At 40.8% G+C, this 21497-nt stretch overlaps 1 protein-coding gene across 1 annotated transcript; it reads left to right on the forward strand.

Moving 5' to 3' along the window:
* The first annotated feature begins 3791 nt into the window (after positions 1 to 3791).
* apba1a (amyloid beta (A4) precursor protein-binding, family A, member 1a) lies at positions 3792 to 21199 on the forward strand. Its single transcript, XM_041042491.1, has 11 exons — positions 3792 to 5384; positions 9093 to 9191; positions 9293 to 9332; positions 10026 to 10171; positions 16627 to 16713; positions 18071 to 18256; positions 18411 to 18590; positions 18897 to 19109; positions 19753 to 19872; positions 19987 to 20127; positions 21128 to 21199. Exons 1-11 carry the CDS (start codon positions 3792 to 3794, stop codon positions 21197 to 21199), a joined length of 2877 nt encoding a protein of 958 aa, XP_040898425.1.
* The last annotated feature ends 298 nt before the right edge of the window (positions 21200 to 21497 follow it).

The following is a 21497-nucleotide window of genomic DNA, read 5'->3' on the forward strand; positions in this document are numbered from 1 at the left end:
CACCTGATAACAGAAGGTGAGCGAGTGCCCAATAAATTTAGTTTTTCTGATAATTTATACATAAATTATAAATTATATATGGATAATTTTAAACATAAATAGGTAATTCTTTATGTTGCAGCTGTTTGCAGCGTTATGTTTGAGTTGGACCTAAGGGTGAAATAGTCTGTAAAATAACCAGTTCGATAAGGGTATAATTAAAGGTGCCTTGTTTTCTTCCAGCTGCCTTATTTGATTGTTCCTCACTCCTTACTTGACCTGGAAGTTTATCTGGTATAAATTTGTAGGCCATAATGAAGGACACGCCACTTCCTTTATCTCTGTTCTGAGGAGCAACAAACAGGGAGGGATTTCTGGGGATCTGTGAACATGGATACACCACACCATCCTTCACTGAGACAGTACAAGAGTCCTGCTCAGCCTTTACATTAAAGTGGTAAAAATTAGCCTGCCTGACCTAATACCTGAACAGGATTCTTATCATTTAAAACTTAGGCTGAGACAAAGGTAATTTGTCCAGCTGCTAACTGTCTTCTTCCCAAAGCCTTCCCTACTACTTTTTCACTAGCACCCTTTCTGACCTGTTCTCGGAACTTAATGAAAACACTTTGGTTAACGGCAGTCTCCTTCTTTTGTATCAGTTATAGTTGCTGTATGTCTTTTGCTGTTTGGGAAATGTTAATTTCAGAGTCTAGACCAACCTAGTCTATGGACCTGACTTAGTCACACACAATGTGTACTTTTACATCAATGAGGAGAAGCTGCTGGCACTTTTAGAAACCCTCAGATTAAAACAGTGAGGCTAGGAAATCTTTACTTTATAAGCAGATAATGTACTTTATTTATTAGCAATCCACTTTTAATTTGATTCAACAGTTTAAAGTGCAAAAATACAACAATTATTCAGTGATCAGTATTAATTCTATCTCTATTCTATCAGTATAGCTGCTCTACTCTCTGCTACCTCAGTGTGATACTGGAGTCAAAGTGGTACAGACCCAGAAGGCCTCCCTCATCTGGTATCATCAGTGCTTGAGCCATGAAGTGCATTTTATTAAATGCACAGATGTTTGAGTAGTTGAATTTTTTTATTTTAAAGTGAAACATAGAGAGAGACTAAAAGAATAACAGTGCAGAGACAGTGCATGTGTATCATCATTTGGACAGAACGTGAGTGCAAATACAAACGTCTGACTATAAAAAGCCACTAAAATGCTGTTAAAGCTGTCTGACAGCTGATCCAACTGTGCTGTCATCATCAGGAGTTGGTGTCTTTTCAGATGACAGTTCAGAGGAAAGGACTTCTAATTTCTAAAAAGACCTGTTTCCTTCTTTCCTCTTTTCTCACATCTTTCTCTTGTATCTCCTCTCACCTTCATGTCATGTGTGCGTGCGTGTCCTTGTGTGCGCCCTAAAACAAACAGAACAGGGACACAGTCATAAAAACACTGCTCTACAGCGCTACTAGTGGTCAAGAATTACTAACCTCCACATAGAGATGAATGGTTATTGTGGATGTGTATGACCCAGGTAGGCCTCTGGCCATCTGTCTTCTAACAAACCGTAAGCGAAACCATAAAAAACAAATGGCATAAGTGCTAAATAATGCAATCTCAGTGGAAAAGTGATACAAAATGTGTCACACAAGTTCCACTGAACACTTCATATTTAGCAGCACAGTTAGAGACTAACTGGTGGACATAGCGAAGCATTTAGCATCTACAAAGTTAGACAGAGAAACAGAGATTATGGGATTTGGAATATTGGTATTGTTGTTTACAGCTTGTTCCACTGCACCCAAAAAATCAATAAATACAGTTTTTACTGTACAGACATATTACTATAAACTAAGCACTGGTGGGTTATATGGGTCAACATATGTGTAGTAATTTTATGGGCTGGAAAATCCCAGACTACCTATTTCTTCATACTGTTAATATTCCACTGACTCTCCACTGTCTCTGTGTGTCCTTGGCCTGCAGGTCCCCCCTTCTAAATGACCTAGTTCTTTCAGTTTGCACTGAGCACTAGGTTCTGGGTTGTGGTTGTCGTTTTTTTTTTTTCAGTGACCTTAAATGAAAAGTAATTAGAACAATATACAGCTCTCTAAGCTTATTACCCATTGTAAGATTAAAAAGTGTTTTGTTCCATAACTTTGTCAGGTTGACAGTAACACTGGTTAATTCCTCACGACACATTCATTTTATGGAGTGTAATGAACATTGCAGCCCCTAGGGGCCACTGCTCGAGCTTGAGGCCGTTCTGGTCTGGTTTCATGTTGAAGGCTGACTCCCTTTACTGGTGTCTCTGTCTGCTTCGCTCTAATCTGTGCATTCTAGCCAAAGCATGAGAAGTGAAGTGTGGCCTAAATGTAAGCTGACTTTTCTCAGTGTAACTGTGTTCTGCTCTTTCTCCCATTTTAATTAGATGGCAGCAGGCCAGCCTAGTGCCGTGATGGTTTACCCAGCTACTCCAACAATAGGCATGCTGTCTTTATAACGACTGTGTATAAATATGTCCCTATTTCTGGCTAGCATTAAGCTTGTGGAGGCACGGTCTGTGAAAACATAATTCCTGTCTGCCTTCCTCCACCAAAAAGTGTTTTCCTTCTTCCTCTTTCTTTTTTGATGATCTGTCTCTTGGAAGAATAAGAAACTATGTCATTTGGTGGTGCTCATTTTGAGCAGACAGTATCAGACAATATGATGAGCAGAATTCAATGAACCATGACTGAAGTGAATTGTGCTTCAGTACATGTGTTGTCTCTGACAGCAGTGACTGAGCCTGCAATTAACTACAGTATACATCACTGGTCCAGTGCTGAGTGATGAGCAGTCATAGACTGATAAGAAGGGAGTTACATTCAAGTCTTATGTTTGTGTGACTGTGATGATGTGACCACAGTCAGATGTGTGCAGATTATTGCCCCCGTTTTACTCCAGATTCGAACAACTGTGCACTAAAGAGGGAACTGCAAATGTGGCATGAATCTAACCACAGGTCTCTATGGTACTGGATGGGAACATCCCCTCTATATCCTCCATGGTGGCATCACTAAAAGGTGTAAAGTGCAATGGGTCAAGAAACACGAGTAGGCAGAGTTATTTAGAACGATACTCAGTCTGTGTGTTGACAACATCCATCCCCCCTAGAGATATACTTCCAGCTTCAACTTTGACCTGCTGTACTTACTGTAGTTGTTTTCCTGTGCAATGGGGGATTATTAGACATTTCAGGTGCACTCACTTTCACTTTGACCTCCTCATACAGTGGTTTAGATAATCTGGATCAACTGCTGTCGTCTGACTGCTTGCATTTCAATTACTTTAGCAATGTCAAGCTAAAGCTATAAAATTATCCTTTAAATTATGTGGTTGTGAATGATGTGAATGGGGTTTTGGAAATGAATTAAATGCTGTGAAATTTCTGGAATTAGCAGTGGACACTGACAACCGATGCTTTTCTTAACCATTTGACGTTTTTGACCCGGATACACTATCAGAACTAGGCCATATTACGGCGCTGTCTCTCCACATTGGAAATTAAAAATATTTATACTTGATCCAAACACGCACGCTCGAAGATGGGATGAAAAGCTAGTCACCATGGCGTGGTTTAAAAATGGGGATAACAGTACACACAGCCTCTCAGGGAAGAATATATCTCTCATATTTGTCTCTTATTTACTCACATTTTTGATCTTTCTGTCTCTTCCTCACAGAGGTGCCTGTTGATGATGGACTCCTAAAACCTTTTTCTGACACCACTGAACCAACCAGAACCAGACAGCCATGAACCCCCAGGAGATGGAGCTCGGCCAAGAGGTGATGGAGGAAACCGATGCCCCTCTTCGCCATCGCCCCAATAACCACAACAACCGGTCCCGTAACTACAGCAACCAGGAAAAGCGGTACAGGCGCTGTGAGGCCATGGCTGGAGGAAGCGCTGGTGGCAAAGTCAGAGTGCCGCAACAGCGTCGGCCGCAGGAGGAGCAAGACATGGAGCTGCAATATGGAGCTCAGTCTCCACAGCTCCAACAGCCCCAACAGCCCCAGCCCATTCCTCGACCTGCAGTGACACGTTATCGCAGACAGGGGGACAGTGAGGCCCGGATCAGATCCCAGCAGCAGAGGTACAGGCAGAGGCAGCAGAGAGAGGCAGAGAGAGCACAACACTTAGCACATCAACAGGAGAAGCAGCACCGTACAGAGGCAACCCAGGAAGATGAACGAGAGAGGGACGATTCAGTGCTGGCCCGTTCAGGGAGCACTGAGAGCGGCTTCCACACTCATACGGACCGGGCTGAGGGAGACGATGGCCTGGTCATGATGTCTCTGGAGCCTGAGGGGCAGCCAGAGGTGGAGGATGAGGCGGGGAACTATGGAGTCCAGCTACGGCCTGAGGCGGAAGGGTACACTGAGAGCGCCGAAGCTGAACAGCAACATCTCCATCCACATCCTAACTATCCTCCTCAGCCACCACCACTTCCACATGAACCCCTGCCTGACATCCAAAACCCCCAGCGACAGGATGAAGCAGAGGAAATGTTGAACGCTGGCTACTCCAACTACGTCTACACCCAGCCCCTCAGCCACTCTGGGGCAAGGACCGATACCTTGGTCGGTCAGAGCTTGGAGGGTTTAGATACTGGACTTGCAGATGAAGCCTATTCTGAGCCATATGACATTTACTCACTGTCTGAGCATGTTTACGAGGAAATCTGTGATGCTCCCACATCAGCAGTCTCATCTGCTGCAGATGGGACTGGGGACGCAGAATCTCTCCAGCAGAAGAGGGCCAGCTTTCGGCTGTTGGAGGGCCGGGCGGGAGGTGGCAACTACCATCAGCAGGAGGCAGTAGGCTCCCGTCTGCGCCACTATGATGAACGCTCAGATGGTGAGTCAGACAGCCCAGAGAAGGAGGCCGAGTTTGCGCCGTATCCACGTGCTGACAGCTGTGAGCAGGAGGAGGACATTGACAGCATCGTGGCTGAGGTCAAAGAAAGCCTAAGCTCTCAGAGTCTTAATCGTAGTGCAGAAGACACGGTAGATGAAGAAAATGAGCTAGCACAGGAAAAAGAGAAACCCCAACCTGAATCCCAGACCAACTCTGATAAACACCACAAGGCTACCAACCGAGGGAAGCCAGCCAGAAAACAGGCTGTGAGTCCTTCAGAGGAGCCTGTAGCAGTGAGGAACAGGCAGGAGAAGAGGGACGCAATATCTCTGGCCATCAAGGACATTAAGGAGGCCATAGAGGAGGTGAAGACCAGAACGGTGAGATCTCCTTATACACCTGATGAGCCCAAGGAGCCCATTTGGGTAATGAGGCAGGATCTGAGCCCCACTGCCGAGTGTGACCTTCAACCATCTCTGGGGGGTGATGTAAGTTAAGCAGCTCTGGTTATTACTGATGAAGCTATATTGGATAACGTGGTTGTTGTACTTTTGACTATGCAGCATATTTATCGCTCACAAAATCAGCTGACTCATGGTCGACTGATATGTGTTTTTCAGGCCTGATACTAATTAAAAGTTGATTTCAAGGAGGCCAATAACTAATACTTGGAACCAGTATACATTTGCAGTAAAAATTAAAATCGTGGTGTCAATAACTCCAACACAAAACTTTGTTGAAACACCTTTAAGCACGTTTAATTAAAAGATAAATATTCAACATTATCTTAAAACAAAAAGTTAAGTTAGCTCCAAACAGTATTTCTTATTAAATTCACTAAAAATATATTAAATAAATAAAGAAACGAAACAGTTTAACAGACTACCTGGTGTTGTTGAGTGTAATACTCCCATACTGTATTTTTGGACCTTTTCTTGAGTGCAGAGCCGGCGGTTGGAGGGGGCGCTGCTGGTTGTCCATTAATGTTTGGGGTGTGTGTGTGTGCACGCGGAGCTTTGACTAGGCCACCAAAGTGGCTAGAGCTGGTTCTGCTTGAGTGCATCCATCTGCAGTGAGGGTCTAGAGAAAGAGAGAGAGTTAAAAGTGGAGCTGCAGACCGACATATGCCTAACGCATGATTATACTTAATTTATCACAACAAAACAGCTTTGTAAAGCCTTTAGCTGGTCAGTTTGTTCAAAACCAGTCTACTTCATTACTAATGATTACTATAGCTGAATATGTACAATAGCAACAGATTCAGCTCTGACAGCTGTACACCATCTATGCAGTCCATTTATGGATTAGCACACACTTTACCTTCAGTTCCATTAAATCTAAAGTCTCTAACAACAATATCCTGCACCTGTCCTTGAAACAGTCAGAGGCAACAGGATACACTTTGTTAACATCAGCAGTGATCTCATTGGTTGAAACTGAAAGTGTGACTTGTTCGTGGTGTTCAGGAAATAATGTTATAGCCTATCGATAGTGCTGTAAGCGGGACCCTGCTTGAACCCGCAGAATGATCATTACAGACATTATAGTATTATCCATACTAATAAAGGACAGCATCATCACAAAGGCTAAAACAGACACATAAACCCCACAGAGAGGAAGAACAGGAGGCTTGTACAGAAAAATGAGCTTCTGTTTAAAATATTAACCAAATGAAGTCACTCCAATAGAAAAGTACCCATGTACACAAACACACACAAACACTGGTGTATGTCACTTTTGGGGATGTTGTGCTGTCTTTCTCGCTTAAATGGAGAGAGATGGAGAGATGGATATCACTGTCCTGTCTGTGTTCAGTAGCAGGGCAAGATGTTCTTAGCTAAAGAAAAGCAGTGGGAAACTGTTCCAGGACACAACTCAAAATAGCTGTTTTTACATTTCTGTTCATGTTTAGATTAAACAAATAAGAGTACACGTGTTCATTAGTGAGGTGTTGGTATGTGTATTTTTGAACTTCAGTTGGAGCCAGACTCGCTGTTCACAGTGTGTCAAAGATGGCAGTGAGTGCTAAGGAGAACTCCAGGATTTAAGTGGTCCCCTCAGAAACCTTACCATAAACTGAACTTCACAATGTAGAGCTTCCCTGTCTTTGCCACTCCTCATATTATCTGGTGTTCTTATGTAGCCACAGTGGCAGTCTCCCTGCCTCCTCCCAATGATTTATTCAGTAAGGGTGATACAAAGAAAGGTAAAGGGCAAGACAGGTTAAATAATTCAGTGAGGATCCAATAACAGAATGACAACGAATGTTTTCCTGTTGACGTCACAGTGATCAGATCATACCTGCTGCCTGGGTGGTTTCAACAAAGCTTATTCTGTAAATTTCATACTTAGATATTTAGATATTTAGATTTGTCCACAACATACAGTGTAAATTTATTGGATGACTAAAGATGACATGCTGTCACAGTGTGACCGGAGCCAATCCAGGCTTACAGATAGACAGAGGTGGCAGACAGACAGGCCCAGCCTGTTGATTCCATGATGAATCTTGATACCTCAGTGTCACCTGAGCAGCAGACTCTCAGTCTGTAGACACTGCTGTTGCATTTAGCCACACATTCTCAGTGCTTGTCCATCTGGGGCACTTGTTGAAATTCAGCTGGGCTTGTTGCATTTACAGAAAGCCATGGAAAATTTTTGGATTTATCAAGTGGAAAAGCTTGAGGAGGAAGAAGCCAAGCAGAAGCAGGACAGTGAGCAGCGTGATGGAAATGAGGTGTGGACAGTTTGGGGAGTTTGTGATGATTTTTCCCTTGGTGTGTTGATGGTTTATACTCGTAGCAGTGGTGGTGTTTGTCTCAGGAATGTTATGAATTATGTGTTTATAAGACCAGACTTCGTTTGCCCTTTTGTGGATTCTGATATTTTAAAGTTAGGACTTTGTGAGCATGATTTAATTATCTCAGTATCTTGAGTACAAATTAGCACAATTTACTCAATTTAAAATATCACAAGTAAAAGTTTTCATAATGCTGGGTGGTACTTTCCAGTGATTATGTTGTATTACAGTGGGTACGGAAAGTATTCAGGGTCTGAATACTTATGACCATGTGATATTTCAGTTTTTCTTTTTTAATAAATCTGCAAAAATTTCAACAATTCCGTGTTTCTATGTCAATATGGGGTGCTGTGTGTACATTAATTAGGAAAAAAAAATTAACGTAAAATTTTAGCAAATGGCTGCAATATAACAAAGAGTGAAAATTTTAAGGGGGTCTGAATACTTTCCTTTACAACCCCTGCAGCAAAATGAGCCTTTCATTAAATGCAAATGCACTGTTACTTTTTATTTTAGAAAGTTTGGCCACCCTACAGTCAATACTTAGTGCTTGCAGGAGAGAGAAAAGTGTCATGATTTATGAGGTGGATGCATTATTAATTGACTACTTCCAAATATATTGTAGTTCCCACCAAATAACTACCACCAAACACTGGGCACATATTTTTGCATGTGATTAATAACTTAAGAATTTACTTTATGAATGCAAAGATTTTAATGCGTGTTCATGTGCACAAAGCATAATGTAACATGAGGTGGATCTGTTTTTTTTCTCTTGGATATCAGTCCTATGCACAAATACTGATTCTCAAAACAAGAGCTGGTATTATTTGTATCATGGTGTTTTTAGAAAATGATCCATTGCTCTACCTTCAATAAACTGATGGATGTGCACCTTTTTCCAACAAGACTACATCTTCAGCATGGAGGTGGTGGAGTGATAATCTGGGCTGAAATATTGGAAAGTTACATGGAATGTTCCTTTAGGGTCTCTGACATCCCCAAAATGACCTCCTCGCGATACGTGGAATTCTTAACTGAACTGTCATGATATAAAAAGATGAATCGTGCCTTCCAGAGTAAAATTATCTTAATGCAGGACAACACACCATCTCGTGCTGTACAGAATACACCCCATGCTATGAGCATAAAAGGAAAAACAACATGGTGTGGCAACCATTGCCCCCTGACCTCAACACTACTGAGAACCTGTGGAGGAAGATCTGTGACTCAACAAGATGCTAAAGAAAGTACAATACAACTGAGTTCTAGTTGGTTCAGTCATTTGGTCTTACATAGAACATTTGCACTAACATTAGTACTTGTTCAGGATTTCAGTTGACAGCTTATATTCTGCTTTTTGTTCCCACTCCTCCTCCTCCTCCTCCTCCTGTAGTCTCCCGGTTCAGGCTCACCTTCTCCTCCAGGAGCAGAATCATCCAACAGGCATCTGTTGCAGGATAGCAGCTTTGAATCTTCTCCTTCCAGTAAAGAGGTGTGTTCAACATTTTCATTGTCATCATCATTGTTTTGCACATCAAGTTGAAGTAATGTTAAAAAAAAAAATCCTAAAATTCTCTCTCTTTTTATTCATAGTCCATGAGAAGCCTTGCGTCCTTCCCCACATATGTAGAAGGTGAGTGCAGAGTACAATGATCATACTGTTATGACTGAACTAGGACTTGAACCCAAATGCACAACTCTGAGGCAAACTACAAAATAAACAGTTTTTATTAACAAAGTACCAACAGAAAATCACTCAAAGAGGAAATGGTTCATTGCAAAAAATAGAAAACGAAAAATCACTCATTCGAGGAAAAAGGCTTACTACGTACCTGACAAAGAAAACAGTAGAAAGACTAAGGGAAAGTAACAAGCAAAATACATGACCTGACTTGACAAGGGGAGATATAATCATGGACAAAACGCTGGTTCTCTGACAAAATGACAAGACAAACTGGCACAGGACAAAGGGAGACGCAGACAATATATAGACACTAGGTAATGGGGAACAGGTGGAAACAATAAGGGCGGGGGAAGACAATCAGACGAGCAGGAACACAAGAGGAAGGGCAAGCCACCTGAAACACAAAGGGAGAACAGGTTACCAAAATAAAAGCAGAAATCACAAGACAACAGACAGAAGACAAAACATAACCTAACAGAGTTTTCTGGATATGACACATACATTTATTCAGCTCATTCTCCCAACTGGTTACTGAGCCATTGTTAATAAAAAAAACAATTAGTGCAGCTTACTATATTAATGCCAAAGTGGGAGAAAACATTGTGTTATATAGTGACACTGAATCACTTCCCCCCCCTCCAGTCCCAGGCCCATGTGACCCAGAAGACCTGATCGATGGGATCATTTTCGCAGCCAACTACCTTGGCTCTACCCAGCTGCTATCGGATAAAACTCCATCCAAGAATATCCGCATGATGCAGGCACAGGAAGCAGTCAGTCGAATCAAGGTGAAACACACATAGTTTACACTCAGACAAACTCACACTCAGACAAACTGGTGTATTACATACTGCAGACTGTACATGCATTTATGTCATACAATATATTATGCAGGCACAGTCTGACATCATACTGTACCTCTAGTACTTTAAGTATTTTCATTTCCTAAGACTCATTCTTCCCATTATTTTCTAATTTCCCATCATACAATACATCATACATCATACAACCAGTTGTATCTCTCTCTCTGTCAATATATAGTATACACAACTAAATACCCAATTGATAATACATTTAATGTTTTTCAGCTTTTTGTTAATTACCTGATATTCTACTGTTTATATAAATGTTGGTCAGGTGTTTGACCGGTTAAAGCAAAAAAAAAAAAAAAAAGGTACACATCTTAGGCTTCATTTTTGTACAGGGGGAGAGTGGATAGCTCAGTGCGTATGATGTGTACATAGTGAGCGGGCAAGAGATAAAAAGAGCAGGTGTGTGAGGCTGTCGACCAGAGCAGAGAATTAGCTGTGTGAGTAGCTGTGAATGTAGCAGTGTAACATATGTGCAGGCTATTTGTCAGTAAATAAATGCTACAACTCCTCAAGCAAAGTTCCTACATCTTATTCGCTACCTGCTGGTTTAAGTGAAAGGAAGGGGGTGGGGGATTATAGCCCCCAAGTCAGCTGACTTCGGCTCTGAAGCATAACACAAAGTCCCCCTTGTGCTTCCCAACTATGGTCGGGAGGATGAGCCAGGACTGGTTTGAGGCAGGAAAATACAGGATTCAGCACTGTCACTGGAGTGTTACATTGTCAGTTAATGGTAAATATTGTGAAGAGTACCTTAGATATTTTTCCTCCATACTTTCTCATTTGATATGCTTACTGTCAGTTCAAAGCAATAATTTCTAATAGTTTAGGATAATGAATGTATGTTTGGGTAACTACTGAGTAATTATGTCCTGAGCTAATGAGTGGATCCAACCCTTCATTTCATTCTCTGTTAGACTTTGGTACATTGGTGACACCTGAGTTGGCAAAATAGCTTAAACAGGTTTGCTAAGCTCCAACACCAGTTATAATTAGCAAAGTGTAGAAATGTAGAAAACACAGAGCCAGGAGAAACAAAGAAAAGAAAAAAATCATACTGACCATAGTTTACAGTGAGACAAACTTTTGGCACAATTCAGTGGATATGCTGAAAAAAAAATTCAGTCATCAATCATTACCAAATTTTTATTCACTGACTGAGTCATAGCCCTTTGTACCAAATTTAATTACAAGGTACAAACTTTTAACATCTATGGCACCCCTTCAAGGTGGAACGCAAAGTTTTGAGCAGATGCCTGAAGACATCTACCATGATCTAGAGATTGGACAAATAGCTAATGACTATATTCATGACAATATTCACTATGTCAGCCCCTTATGAATATATTTTAGTTGATGCCCATTTATAATAGAATTGTGTATCTCAGTCCCTCAAGGGTGTGTATCAGTCAAAATCCAGTAAATTTGTTTCTCACATTAGAAATGCTGCTATGGCAGCATTATATTTTTATTGTTAGGTATTTTGCACATCATTTCCAGTTATTTTCCATTTCATTTTTCTAGCTCATTCCGGGTCACAGCAATTTAAGCTACAGCTTAAGGCAAGAAATAATAATCATATTATATGAATATAATAACATAATAATAAATATTAATAATGATAATCAACTGCAGCAAAAACAAAAGGGCTCTAAGCCTAAAGGGGGTAAAAAAAATAAAAATAAAAATCTGAACCACTACAAGTGCCACAATGCTTTGCGTGCAGGGGCCCCAACCTTCTTGTGACTTTGATTTGGCTTTTGTAAAAACTGAAATATAAACTAGTGCATAATGTTTGTAACCTGTATCCTCATACAGCATTTGACTCAGTGAATGCCTATGCATATGTCCTGTTATTTGTTGTAATGTGCCCATGTGCCCACTCCCATCCTGTCACACCCCCATCCTCCTGTCCTCAACCCTTCACTCCCACCACCCCAGCACTTGTTCAGTCCCCAGGTTACAGTGAAGCAACATACAGAGACACACACACACACACACACACACACACACAGCACAGCACAGCACAGCACAGCACAGCAAAGAGCAGTAACACATCCAGCGTCTTTCACAGTGTCACTGTATCTTAAGGCCACAGCTGAGTTTTGGGCTGTTTACACAGTTTGTCCTCATTTATCCTCACTGTTGTTCTACTTGTGATATGTAGAGAACAGGGAGACAAAATAATAAAGTTCAGAGACGTTTGTTATGCAGCACCTGGGGTGTTTAAATTAACTTACAGTGCCACCTGCTGTTGTGGAGGAGGTTTTTGAGAATCCTTACCACAATCATGGCAGAACGATCTTGTCAAAAGTTGTGATACTTTCTTGTTTTTGTAGGTTATGTTTTTTTGTACTTGTAAAACATGCTGCATTTCTTTCATTGTGTTTCTGAAGCATTGTGTATTAGAAAAATGTTGCATATTATTTTGATAGGTTAATTTTGAATATTTTCTGAATGCACTGTATATGTAATTGCAGGACATATATGTATTACCAACATGACACATTGAAGCTGTTGTTGATGGAAGTTGATTAGCTTCCTCTGACTTTAGCCTTCCCCTTTTGATGTAGGCGGTCCAGGGCCCACATTTATCTCAGTCTTAACTGGCCAACTGACAATTCCAAGAGTGTCACAGTTTTGGTTGTACTTTTAGTACAACAAATACAATCTTTTTATCTGCTTTGTAACTGGAAACCCAGCGGTGTCTGAACCTGCTAGAAGCTGCAGGGAGATGGCCTTCAGTCAGACGTTCACAATTTGGTCGTACTTTCAAATTTCTTCAGATAAATCAAGGTAAATGTCACTTTGCAACAATGATTGCAGTTTGGACAATAATAAATCGAATTTCAGTAACTCTTACAGCTCTTGAGACTCTGTGCAAATTTATTCACTTCCACAAGCTGCATTATTGCAAATTGTGTGTTAAGTCATTTCCTTGTTTATTTATAATCATTGGTGTGCGGAGTCCTAGGAGTGATAAACTCATGCCCTCGTTTTGTACGTAGTACTCCTCCTAGTCCGAGTCCTTCAAAATCAAATACTATAGAGAAATATTGTATTGGGGTGTAACCATCTGTAGACATCCACACTAGTAATGATGTTCATGACACACAAATACATAAACAACCATACAAATAATCATTTTAGAGTGCGGTGGCACTACAGATCAAGATTTTTGTATCTGACACACACTGGACTCCCTGCCCCCCTCTCTGTGATCCAGTCAGTCCCTCCTGTGCACTGCTCTAACCCATTACTCTCCTGTTTGCTTTATTCCATGCCTGGCAGACGGCCCAGAAATTAACCCAGAACAGGAAGAAGGTGCAGTACCTACATATTTCTCTTGTCCTCCACACTGCCGGGCATAGCATCTCTTTATCCTCTGCTTGTCTCTTCATTTCTCTCTGTGTTTGTCTGTCTGCAATCACTGTCCTATCCTGTCTTTACTCTTCAGTGTTTTGTCATTCTGATGAATTGTTGGCATTTTCCTGAATCCTGCAAACAGCTTTGTTTTGCTGGAGGTGATATGCATTGTTTTGTTCCCTTCCTCAGGTCTCTTGTCTAAAGATCTTGTTAAATTCCTCATCAGACATTTTGTTGTCTCCATAATTGGAATACTCTGGTTTTTATCAAACTGGCTTGTGATGGAAGGAATCCATTTGCTGGATGCAGGAAACGGCTGTCATCTTTCTGACATTGTAAGGTCTTTCCGGGTTTGTGGTCGTTTTCAGTGTGCTTTCTCACAATCTACCCAGAGCAAGATGACAAAATGCAACATCAAATCATCTCTGGGTGTCGGGCATGTGAAAATAAAACTCTACAGCCATGGTAGCACGTCTGTGAGGCTGTAATTAGTCACAGCTGTGTTTTAATTTAGCACTAATTTAGCATACTAACTGGCATGTTAGCATGCTAACTTGCTCACAGTGGCAATTCCTACCTTTATACCTAAGCTCATGCCCATAACCACTAAACAAAAAGCACAGCAGAGATTGATGGGGATATTATCTATAATTGCAAACCAGAGTGTGTGATGATGATACTAGATTTGTCAGAGCAGTTAGAGGTTTTACAGTCATGTAAAGCGGGTGCGCTTTGAGTACACATTAAAGTGCATGTACAGCACTTTAATGTGACCCCTTTAAACTACATTGGTGTTCTTCTGCTCCGCTACCATTACATGTAACTGATGGCTAGATTTTACCTACGGACTTTAGCTTTTATACGGAGTTAGCTTTTATAATTAGCTTAAAAATATGATGTGTTTGTGGTGCTTAAACACCCCAAGATGAAACTGATCTTGTCATATTACTCTGGGTAGGATAGTAAAAGTGTATTTCCCAAAACTGTTCCTTCTCTACTTACTGCACAACCTTAACTGCTAACGCCTTTTAGCAGTTCTTTGAATTTGGTTTCAGTGACCCATTGTGTGTGCGGTGTCACCTACCATTTGTGATGCTCAGTAACAGCTGAATTTTTAATAACTGTATGTGAGATGCCTTGCAGGGTGGGGTGTGTGGAGATTCCATTTTGGCGGAAATGTTCTAAAAACATCTTGAATTCACGAATAAAACAGATTAATTGAAAACCAAGAGAGTAATAGTAGAGTACCAGTGTTTTTCCTGCTTTAGTCCATTCACCACAAACCAGATATATATTCTACATTAGATTACAGACAGATTAAATTACAAACACTTTACTTTCAGATTTTTGGCTGCTTTGCATTAACTTCAGTACAGTATGGAAAGCCACTTAAAGAAACCTTGAGTGCAAGGAACCGGCTAGCAGTGTCAGGCTGACAAGCAGCAGCTGATTTCTCCTGTTAAACACAGCTGTATTATCTCCAACATATCTTTAGACTGTATAGCACGATAAAATAAATGATAATGAACAATATTGTTCAGTTAACTTCCAAATCATGAATTTTTGGACACAAATGAATGTACACAGATTTTCCCTTCTAAGTAGTTTTCATAGTGAATGCAACCGGTGTCTCTGAGCAAAGTAAAAGCAGTGGCCAGCTTTTATGGAAAGGATTATTGTGCGAATGCAGAACTTCTACTACAGCAACTTTGGCTCTGACCTCATCTCTCCCACAGAAACATTGAGCTATAATGATGATATATAGGGGAATGTATACTCAGCCTTACAGGTGGATGCTGGGATGGAGGTGGGGCATTAAGATGAGCAGGTGTGGCAGCAGAGCACGCACTGGTGGTTAGGTAAATCATATTCATCACAGAGATGTGTTGGATGTGTGGTGCAGTGAGAGGAGTTGACTGCCTGAGAGCTTATGCAGGCTTTGCTTCAAAAAAGTCTAGCCACACAGGGACTGATAACATGTTTTCATCTTGTTGGAAATAGAAATAGCCTTACATCTTCCTGTGAAATAGGTGAATCAGCCTCATCCCAAATATTTAGTTTTTATGAGCTGAAAACCATCAACCATAAATAACCATAAATAAAGTAAAAACGATTCACTCTGTCTTATTGTTGTTTAGTAGCTGCTGACTTTGATTCTTGTGTTGGAATGCCCACACCCCTTTCCTGAGCTTCCCGTGGTTTGGCACTTTTCACACAACCAGAGGCACAGTGACGGAAAACATTTTGGTGGATTCATTTGACTTTATGTACCCAAAGCTGGAACACTGGAACATATCCAGGTTATGTAGATCTTTATGGATCATGAATCATCATAAATTTAACATTTTAAACATTTTAAATATACATTTTCATGTACTTTACACAACAACGACTGGAAAAAGGAATTATATTGAACCTTTTAGATGTTTATGGCCATGTATGAATAAAGCTTCTGATTGGCCCAGCATGTGAGCAAGCTGTAACTGTAACTCACACGTTTCACATTGCTGTGCTCTGAAAATCAAGAAGACTTGTATAGATAAATTAACATATTCGCTGTGTCACCTGAGTCAGAGGATTAAAAAGTCTGTTCTGATTTGCCATGTAACAGGCCAGGATCTTAGACTACTCAGCTTTTCATAGTGTACTGAAATGAAGGTGGGAATAACACAGTCAGAAAGCTAAACTGTTGCATTCTTTGCAAAACAAGCAACAGTGGTGTCATGAATTCACCATTTACAAACTGGCCAACTTAAGGAAATAACTAGTATTATCTAATAGGAGTTATTATAGTTGTGTTCTGGGTCAAAGACTAATTTTGAAACTTTCTTGTCTTTCAATATGTTCTCTTTCACTGTGTACGCACTGGTTGTAATGAGATGGATTCTGACTTCTAACTCTGAATGTCTGTTTAGTAAGGAATATCCGCTCACTAACATTTAATAAATAACTTTTTTATGAATGCCTTATTGTTATCAATCTGTGTGTAATATTGCATCTGTGTGTAGGCCCCTGAGGGTGAGCCTCAGCCCATGACAGAGGTGGATCTCTTCATCTCTACCCAGAGAATCAAAGTGCTCAACGCTGACTCCCAGGTACTTACTCTGACAGGAGTACAACTCACAACTGCTGGAGCTATTAGTTATCACTTCATCCACCAATTTAAACATTACAAGATCACTGAAGAACACTGTAGGCTTCTAATGCTACCACAGTCAGCCTGCTCTGCTAACGAGTGAATTAACTAAAAAAAAATGAATGCTACAGTTTGTTGGTTCATGTTCATTTTTTTCTGTTTTCTTAATTAGCTGCTGTGAGCTGTTCTTTTTCAGCAGGACTTCCTCGTACCCAGCCCCCAATCAATGCCACTTCCCAAAATAAATTGATTACTTTATTACAGAGATTACTTTTAAAATCTAAGAAAAACCAATGTGAGTATATTTTATATATGTCATAAAGCAGGACAGCTCAAAACAGATTGGTCACAAATGGAATTCAGCTCTTTATACTTTGCAGGAAGTGAAAAACAGATAAACTGAATGGAATTGGAAATTAGTTAGCTTGCATGAACCAAATTATACAGCAAATCAAAAAACATAAAATAGATAACAGGGTGGTACAGGCTCTCCCACTGGCTTCACTAAAGTCACTAAATGAAAAATGGGCTTTGATTTCAGTTCTGCAAGAAGGCAGCGAAAAACACTCCATGCTGAAGGCAAACAGCTTTTTGGTGCATTACCGCCTCCTTTTGGTGCACAAGTGTCGTTGACACCAAAATAAATGTTTGCGGTCACATTTCAGATGGAAACATGCTGTTCAGAAAACCATGGGTACATTCAATAAGCCTGTTGTTTTGCCACGTTCATGCAGAACACTGATAACAACACATGAGAGCAGACAAGCAGAGGTGACTCTAGCTGCATTGTACACATACACTACTTGCCTGGGTACTTTTAGGTACCTAGAGGATTAATTCTTCACAATACATACTGTATGTGTTAGAAGTCTACACTTACCCATTGTTTATGCGTGTAATTTAAAAAACCTAGGAAACCTACAAACAAAAAACATGCATTGTGGACGTCAAAAGCAACAATAGCAATCCTTTTAGATTGCCCACAGCCTGTTGTAGTTAGGAACAGTAATTACATGAAATGCAGAGTATCACAGTCTGTCTCCAGTTTGTAGGGTGACCCCAGGGGACATATGGTAGAAAAAATATGACATGGAAAATCATCCAAATTGATTACAACAAACAAAACTGTAAGAGGAAAATGATTTTTTTTCAATGCTCAGTCAAGATGGATTCAGGGGAACAATACAACTTCTACTGTGACCCTGTGTAGTATTTTTCATAGAGAGCTCAAGTGTGGCTGTTTGAGTTAAACAAAATGTGCAATGCTTGGTCAAATTTAGGTGATATAAGGACTGTTGCTGTTCTCTGCCTTCCAGGAGACCATGATGGACCATCCTTTACGGACTATCTCCTACATTGCTGACATTGGGAACATCGTGGTTCTAATGGCCCGACGCAGGATGCCTCGATCTGACTCTCAGGAGAATGTAGAAGCCTCCGACCCAGGTCAAGACAGCAAGCGCCAGTACAAGATGATATGCCACGTGTTTGAGTCTGAGGATGTGAGTCCAACAACAAAGTTATATAATGTCCATATTTGTCAAAGGGGACCACATGAATCTTTTGTTTAATCAGCTGTGAAATGGACTAAAGTTAGTTAAAAGAACTTGATTTGACCATAAGATGACTTAAACATCCATCCATCCTGTCCTCCAGGCTCAGCTGATTGCACAGTCCATTGGGCAGGCCTTCAGTGTGGCTTACCAGGAATTCCTACGGGCCAATGGCATTAACCCTGAGGACCTAAGCCAGAAGGAATACAGTGACCTGCTCAACACTCAGGACATGTACAATGATGACCTTATTCACTTCTCCAAGTCTGAGAATTGCAAAGATGTAAGTAGACAATGAATTATTCAAACAGTTTTATACTGGTTCCTTAACAGTAATTCGTCCTCATTAAGTGTTGCTACTCTGAACTTTCAGACTCCACAAGTTCTGTTCTTATTGCACTTTCAGTCACACATGTGAATAACCACTGTTATTAATAACCATTCAAACTACATTCATTTTATGATTTTTCTTTACATGATATTGCAAAAACAGTTTCTGCAATGTCATGGAAAATTGTAATTTACAAAGAATGCAAAGTGATATGAGACTTGTTTCTGTTTGCTTGTGGCCTGTCTGCTGTGAGCTCAGGTGCTCATAGAGAAAAATAAGGGGGAGATTCTGGGTGTGGTCATTGTGGAGAGTGGATGGGGCTCCATCCTCCCCACTGTCATCATTGCCAACATGATGCATGCCGGGCCGGCTGAGAGGTCTGGCAGACTGAACATAGGAGACCAGATCATGTCAATCAATGGGACCAGTTTGGTGGGATTGCCGCTGTCCACCTGCCAGAGTATCATAAAGGTACGTGCATGATATTTTTTAATTTTATAAATCAGGAAAAAAAGCAGATGGTTCACAAATGGAAAAGTTAGTTATAAACCAACTATATGGTAATTCACAGGACCACAGGAGCACATTTTGCCATGATGACAATCATGCAACACAAACGCAAACTTTCACTATTCCCTTTGGGGTACATCGATGCACATGCATTTTCTACCTGCTTAACCTCACTCTAACCTTAGCCCTAAAACCAAATCTTGTTAACCCTCAAAGTCTCCTCCTGTGGAGCCCAGTGTGTTTTCAGGTTTAACTGCCTATCAGGATAATAAAAACAAGCACACACACACACTCACGAGATGAAAACAGCACCAGCCCTGCTGTTGCTGGTAAAATTTCAAACTGCTGTTCATATCTACATTCATAACATAGAGCAACAGGAACAGGGAACATTAAATAATAATGATTACTGTTGTTATTTTTAAGATTTAGTTTTGGCATTTTGCCTTTATTTTATTAACATAACAGAAATACAGACAGGGATTGCATAAGAGAGGGGGAGCGCTGACATGACACTTGTATATGGTATGCATCTTTATCTCTTAGCCATTAAACACCCCCAGCATTCTGACCCAGCATCTCACCATATCCTTTCCTTTTGTAGGGTCTGAAAAACCAGTCTCGGATCAAGCTGAACATTGTCAGATGTCCCCCAGTAACCACTGTTCTCATCAGACGGCCAGACCTCCGCTACCAGCTGGGCTTCAGTGTCCAGAACGGCATTGTGGGTAGAACTGTTGTTCTGCTGTTTCTATGTTAAATGATACTTGCAGTTCTGTTAAAATGCTTGAGTGAAATTTGATCTGTCATGTAAAAGAGCTCATCTGTCCTTTAACAGATCTGTAGCCTTATGCGTGGGGGCATCGCGGAACGAGGTGGGGTCAGGGTGGGTCACCGCATCATTGAAATCAACAGCCAGAGTGTGGTGGCTACGCCCCATGAAAAAATTGTCCACATCCTGTCCAACGCTGTGGGAGAGGTGAAGCATGACACTGAACATAGACACAACACACACTGTGATCTGGCTTCTTTCACACTGCATGCAAGTAAACCAACAAGAACGAAACAAAAGAAACACTGGAAGTGGCAGTCCTCATGTGAATTTCTGCTCTGTATGGCCACATGATGGCAGATGTTGTAGTTATTAGCACACAGCTCAGTTGCTGAGCAGAAGAAACAGCATCAAATGTCTCCTAATTGGCTTTGAGGCAAGGACTTCCCACTGTGCTGTCTGGTTGGTTATAATCAGCAACAGCAGCTACATGACACCCAAAGACGCATTCCATTCCCAAGCTTTAAAACAGCCTTCCTGACCTCCCAGCGTCCCAGGGCCCTGTCAAGCCAAATGTATACAAACACAAGTACAGTATAAGTCATCAAATACTGTATTTGGAGGGATATTGATATAAACACTCACAAAATCCAAAAACCAATAAATGCGCTATTTGCCACAGCTGATAAAAAATACAGAGGACAACTCTTCTTTTTAAGAAATTCATGGAGTTCTTTCTTTTAAGAAGTTACTAAACCTTTTTTTAATAAATGAAACCACAGTGTGTATATGTTAGGTGTTTTTAAAGCTCTTCAGAGTGAGCCAATGGGCTTGCAGCAGAGAGCCACAGGCAGGTTAGGGAAGTAACCTGTCATGGGATTTGTTGGCTGTAGTGAAAATATCAAATATCACCAGCCTTATCTTTTAAAACGAGTAATTGAGTAATTGGAAAAAAAAATATATTCTATTTTGGTCAGTTCTATCTTTTCTGTCATTTGCAGGTAGCAACGCTTTCATTTGACTGTTCTGCTTTATTTAGTAGAGTTGACGTTGAAAATAATTTTGTTTGCCGAGAGAGCACAGAGAAAGGAAGACTGTGCTGTTACTGCAGCAGCACTAACTGCTTGCCTTTCATAGCTGACTTGAGGTTATTTACTATGAATAATTCCATGAATTAAATGTATTTTTCTGTTTGTGACTGTCTCAGATCCACATGAAGACAATGCCTGCAGCCATGTACCGCCTGCTGACCGCCCAGGAGCAGCCTGTTTACATTTAACAAGACAAAGCCCTAACCTCACACACCCTTTAAACTTCTTGCTGTCAGCTGTCACTCCCCAAGCCAACCCCATCTGTTCAGTGCAGTTCTCATCCTCTGTCCCCCCTTCTATTCATAGCTGATGGACTACAGTGAGTTGCTGGTTGAACTGTTTTGTTGCTTAACCTCATCTTTAAGTGATAACTTAAAATATTGACTTAAAAATGTGGTTTCTTACTTTTGCTAAAGTTATGAGGAGTACTTGATAAGTTTGTGCCCTAAGGTAGAAGGAGTCCGTTTAAAAAAAAAAACACTTTTT

This window comes from Toxotes jaculatrix, chromosome 7, assembly GCF_017976425.1.
Source record: "Toxotes jaculatrix isolate fToxJac2 chromosome 7, fToxJac2.pri, whole genome shotgun sequence".
Taxonomy (NCBI): domain Eukaryota; kingdom Metazoa; phylum Chordata; class Actinopteri; family Toxotidae; genus Toxotes; species Toxotes jaculatrix.